At 39.0% G+C, this 6,213-nt stretch overlaps 1 protein-coding gene across 1 annotated transcript; it reads left to right on the top strand.

Moving 5' to 3' along the window:
- The first annotated feature begins 893 nt into the window (after positions 1 to 893).
- LOC311225280 (transmembrane emp24 domain-containing protein 10-like) lies at positions 894 to 6,213 on the top strand. The gene is made up of 5 exons (XM_084310502.1): positions 894 to 1,153; positions 1,297 to 1,417; positions 1,625 to 1,698; positions 2,231 to 2,357; positions 5,905 to 6,213. Exons 1-5 carry the CDS (start codon positions 974 to 976, stop codon positions 6,024 to 6,026), a joined length of 624 nt encoding a protein of 207 aa, XP_084166628.1. The 5' UTR covers positions 894 to 973; the 3' UTR covers positions 6,027 to 6,213.

Here is a 6,213-nt window from a genome sequence, read left to right on the forward strand (position 1 = left end):
GAGACAAAACACTGGCATCTGTAGACCTACTTTGAAATAAAACACAGAAAAGGAGAAAAAACACTGGCATCTGTAGACCTACTTTGAAATAAAACCCTGAACTATGCAGCTCTATTTGAGTCCTTCCCTTATTTGTGGAAAATCTATAAAATAAAAAGTAAATTTTTCGTTGTTCGCAAATTTCGCACCACATATCAGGCATAGGCTACAGGTAAGCCTGGGTTGTTAGTCGTGAAAGCAAATTAATCTGTCCACGCTGAATTAAACCCTCTATTTTCCTCAGACTTTCCTTTTTTTGGATTTATCCATGGTTGGAAACTCAAGATTAGCCACTTGCAGGTGACGGCAGGGAGAGGCAGGGAGAGGCACGGGGTGTGACGTACTGTATATTTTAGTTGATGAAATATTTTAGTTGACTAAATATTTTAGTTGATGAAATGTTTTTTCATTTCAGTGTCACAGTATGACATCGATCTCCAAAATAATAAAAAAAAATTATAAAAAAAAGTTAAAAAGACGGCCCGGTCGGCCCGGTCGTTAATCCGGCCCTGCTGATATCGAGCCGTACTGTATTGTACCCATTCTGCAATCTGTTAAATAAAGTTTTCATTCATTAATTCATTAATTCATTAATTCATTCATTCATTCATTCATTCATTCATTCATTCATGACATTTTTGGGATCCTTTTGTCTTGGAAAGTGGGATCAGTGCCGGTTAACATGCACAATGAAGACGGTTAGAACCCCAAAGAAAAGGGAAGGAGAAATAATAAAAACCGTTTGAGTATTAGTATAAATCAATAATAAATAACGGTCCGGTAGACAAATTGGCGTGTTGGGGGGGGGGGGCTATGGGAGGACAACTCACGTGACTCAACCAGGAAGTAGGGCTGTGAGCTGCTGTAACGGAGCGCAGCAGCTAGAGGCACACTGACAGAAGCATCATTAGAGATAGCTCGATAGCTAGCTAGCATGTCTAGGTCTCGTCTATTGCTGTTAATTCCGCTTCTTTTTGACTTGGTGTTCTCCATTACATTCCACTTGCCGGTAAACTTTCAAAAATGCCTTCGGGAAGAGATTCACAAAGACGTGCTGGTCACGGGCGAATACGAAGTTAGCGAACAGCAGCCGAATGCAAAAACCAATCTAAAGGTAACACGTCGCCCATCACCATACCACCACAATTGCAATATACTTAGGGTAAAGCTATTATTAGCTATGTAATGCTCTTGCCTCTTGGTAAATAAAAGGATGAGATCATAATAATATTGTTACGTGTGTTACTGTCATTCCAGATCACAGATTCAGCAGGTCACACTTTGTATCACAAGGATGATGCATCGAAAGGGAAGTTTGCCTTTACAACAGAGGATTATGACATGTTTGAGGTTTGCTTCGAAAGTAAATCTCAATTGGGTGAGTTATGCTAACTTTTTATGTTGGAATTAATGGTCTAACATTAGGGCTATCATGTACGTTAGTTTGTCTGGTGACTGGTGCACAATAAATAACCCATACATACAGACTGGGACTAACTCAAGAGGTCCAGCAGTACACAGGGTTCGACAGATGGCCTAATCATTTCCCCCTATCTTGTTTAATATTTTAAATTCTTGTCTCCAGGCATCGGGAGGGTCCCAGACCAACTGGTCAATCTGGACATGAAGCATGGTGTGGAAGCAAAGAACTATGAGGAAGTAAGGACTGCTTATGCCACTAATGCTGCAACAATATATTATATAACCAACCATATGCTTCTGGCAGGAAAATCTATTAAGCTATTTTAAGACGTCTATTAAATCATATTAAAATGTACAGAAAACCATAGTGAGAGCAGCTTATTGTCTTTGTTTACATACAATTGTTTACAGCTTGTTATATTACGTTTTATTTTGTTTTATTTTTTGTGGCCATCTTGGTCTATACAACTTATTGTCAATGTCAAGTATACTATTATATACTTATTGTTTATGTGTCGTAAGCCCATATGTAAGACACAAAAATGTAAAAACATCAATCAATCAATCAATCAATACAAAAAAAATATTGTCATGTTTGCTCACCATTACTAAATGTAACTGGAAAAAAGATTCTACCAATTAAAGGTGCTATTGATTAAAAAAAACGTATTGCCCCCCCCCCCCCCCCCCCCCCCCCCAAAAAAACTATTGGCCATTTAAAAAAACGTTTGCCTTTAAAAAGTGACTAAGTCTTCCTCTTGGTTGTCAGATTGCCAAAGTGGAGAAGTTGAAGCCCCTTGAGGTGGAGCTGAGACGACTTGAGGACTTGTCGGAGTCCATCGTTACTGACTTTGCCTACATGAAGAAACGTGAGGAGGAGATGAGGGACACAAATGGTAAGTGGTTAACTAGACTCAGGAAAAGAAAACATCCATCTTAGTAGAGCCTAGGCAAAAGTGTCAGTAGTATGGACTGGAAATGGAGGTCTTGCATGGAATGTTTATGTAGTTCTTAATAGGGAGGTGTAGTCTGACGTCACTTTGAATTGGACCGCGCGGTCGGTCCACCCGTTTTGGGATTTATCATTGGGGAAATGGATTATCAGCTATTGTAACAATTCTGCCTCATGAACATTGGCAAGCTTTCCATTTTTTTGCACAAAATGAGTTCCCTTAACTAACATTATTGTTTAAGCATTTTTGGTTGATAACGGTAGTTATAACTAAGGTTTTTAATTTGTTGTTAAAAAAGAACTACACTTACCAGTACAGGCAGTAGCACGCCTGTCGTTCAGTGCTGTCTCCTAATACAAGTCACGGCCAGCTGATAAAAAGCTAGCTAACTAATGTTAATGTTACCTAGCTAAACGTACTAGACGTTAGCAATGTCTACTGTCATGTCCATAAGTTCCCTGGCAGAATACTTTGTTGGTGAGGACAAAAGTATACAAAGAGGAGAGAACCATTTTAAATCTGGGAATGTAGAGGAGTTTCGGGAATGCACCATGCCGGCTAGCAAGCTTAGCTAGCTAGCTACTAACGTTACGTAAAAAACAATAACATTATAAACTATACACAATATGTACAACGAAACAATGATTTACATTAGTATACTATTTACAGTGATTTAATAAGCAGCGAAATAACGTTATATGATTTAAATTATAAATACTAATGTGGTTGTGGCTTTTAAAAATAGTGGTTGGCTTTAGAGATGAATGGTTATGATCACCGGAGCACTAGTGTTGGGTGAAACAGATACTAGCCACAGATTCAGGGTCAGTTATTTTTCCATTGTACGAATTGTTAAGCTTATGGAATGTAAGGGAAATCTGATCCTAGGTCTTCGACTAAAGCCAGGAGTCTATGCTGTGGTGACAGCAGCAGCGCCAAATGGAAGTGTAGTTTCTCAGTGAACGAAAAACATAAACGTTATTTTGCTACCTTTACGATTAATTGCGAATATTTTCATGTTGAGCTATAGATTGTGGATGAATATGCACAGAAAGGTACACCATGCAAAGGTTCATGCTTTATTTGTTTTAAACGAGACGATTTAGAAATGGGCAATGGGGAAATACATTGCGTTTTCAAGATGGTGGACCGCAGAGAAACAGCAATGACGTAACCACTACACCTCCCTATTCCAGTATGGCTGCCTGTAATCATTGGTAACTACTTTCAAAAGCCAAATGCCTAATTTCTGTGCAGTGTTAGAGTAGGTAAAACACAGGAAAAGCATGATATTACTGTTCCACTGTGATTTGTTTACAAGATTCAGTAATAATAAGACACCAAGTTATTGTGTTTTTAATTATATAATATATATGTATCATGTATCAACAGATAGCAATCATTGTTGAGCACATAGCAATGGTTGACTCTTCCATTGTCAATGGTTGCTATGTTACAGGCAGCCATGCTGGAAGATGGAGAACTACACAAACATTCTGTGCAGGGTCTCGATAGTAACGCTGTGAATATTGCCGGTTTCCAATGTCATAATTACATTGTCAATCCTGGGCAATATTTTTGAAAACTGAAAACAGTTGGCTTTCTGTTAACTCCCACCCTAGTGTAAAAAATATAACCCTAGGGTTGATGACATTTCAACGCAGTAACAGTGAATTGTGAAATCCAGCCTTCGGAAACCACATATCCAAGCAGCGTTGTTATTTCCAATCGGTAATACTGCCAAACGCTCTACTAAAAACACTCTTCCTTTAAAATGAGTACAGTGCCCTCAATCATTTATTTGGTGTGCAAAGTAACTATGAACAATAAAGGCTGTGAAAGAATTTTGTTCATGAACTTTATATCAAAACATGAGAAATCTAACCTTTTGAGTAGATATTTTTATCAATCTTTTCTCAAAAACATGCATGCCACAATCATTAGCACCCTGAGAAATCGCTATGAACAAAATCTAATAGAATACTTTTTTTTTTTAGTTTGTCTGAGTCTTGGGAAAGTGGTCATTCATGATATTATTTTGTCTTTGCTGCAGAGACCAATGTCCCTCAATACATTTTAATGAATGAGGGGTTAGGTGTACATTAGACTCAGTATGGGATATATAGTTGACTTCTGGGTGTTATTTTGTCCAGTCCCTGCGGGTTCAAAGAAAATATAAATCCTGTCACTATCGAGTGAACGTACAGATACGGCAGGTACAATTTCAGTGACTTTCCCCATCTGATTTCTCCATTGAAAAAGCAGACAAGAAAGTCACTGAAATTGTACCTAGTTTCTGTACATTCACGCTATAGTAACAGGAGAGTGATTGTAATTCCCTCCAAGCACAGCAGACACAAGTGGTTTATTGAAAGCTTGGTCCTCCAATCCATGTGAAAACTTAACACGTAAGTCGCGTTAGGTCGACACAAACAATAATATACACAGTATGGAAAACATGTCAACAAAGAAAAATACAAACACTAAATACCTCGTTGGCTGCATGCTACAAAAAAAGGGGTTTTCATTCTTCTGTTCTTGTCAACAGTCTTCAGATTCAGATTACTTTATTCACCATATTGCAGTACAAATGGAACGTGATTTGACGATTACAGTGCATGCGTTTCACAATTTAGAACAATACAACAGTAATAAATAATAAATAATTATAAGTAAAGTGCAAGACAGGACAGAACAGTGAGACAACAATAAGACTGTAAAAAGTGCAGTGGTAGGGGACATGGAAACAGTGCAGCATAGTTCAAGTCCGGAGGTCCAGCCCTAGCAGCTCGCCATAGAGGGGGGAGCAGGGGGACACCTGACTCGTTTACCAGGCGAGCTGCTGGGGGGAAGAAGCTGAGTCTATGGCGGGACTTTAATGTCTTGGACAGCCGTAGCCGTCTGCCATGGGGGAGCATGGTGAAGAGGTTGTGACCCGGGTGGGCGGGGTCTGCCTTGTCTTGGTAGAACGGCCTCTACAACTCCGACAATACCTGCTGCTTGCTCGCAGGTGTCGCAATTAGTCCCAAAGGTAAAACGCGAGAGCAGCCCAACAGGACACCATATATAACCAGACGTCAAAATGAATATACTATAAATTGTAGCAAATTAAATAATAAAGAAAATAAGAAATGCAACATAAATACATTCTCAAATATTACACTAGACTTACAAACTTAAATAACATATAAATTATGAAACCATATAATGGCCACAGCTACAGTGATCATTTATATTTTTGAACCCCCAGGGACTGGAACACAGAAGACAACTACATATCCCATTCTGCGTTTGGTACTATTCTGATGGAGAGTCCACTGTACACCTAAAGTCCCATTCAAATGTATTTAAGGGGGGGGGGGGGGGGGGGCTGGCGGTTTTGTTCATATTTACATTTCTAGTGGCAATAATTCTGGAGTGTACTGGGTGCTTGCCATTCTGTGTGAAAACAATGTTGATTCTGTTTGTGGCCACTGTTTAATCCTTGCAGAATCCACCAATATGAGAGTGCTCTACTTCAGCGTCTTCTCCATGTGCTGCCTGATTGGACTGGCAACGTGGCAGGTCTTCTACTTGCGTCGATTCTTCAAGGCTAAGAAGTTGATTGAGTGAAGTGGTCGATCAAACACAATCTGAAGGATACCACTTGGGTCATCAAGTGGAGTGGAAATTTGGGAACATTTACCTGGACATTTTGTGATATATCAATGTTTCAGAATACACTTTTTTTTCTTTTTGCATTTTTTATTTATTTCAGTAGTTCCCTTTTTTCCCTGCATTTAATAAAGCTAAAATGTCA

Source organism: Notolepis coatsorum, assembly GCF_963971535.1.
Source record: "Notolepis coatsorum genome assembly, chromosome: 3".
Lineage (NCBI taxonomy): Eukaryota > Metazoa > Chordata > Actinopteri > Aulopiformes > Paralepididae > Notolepis > Notolepis coatsorum.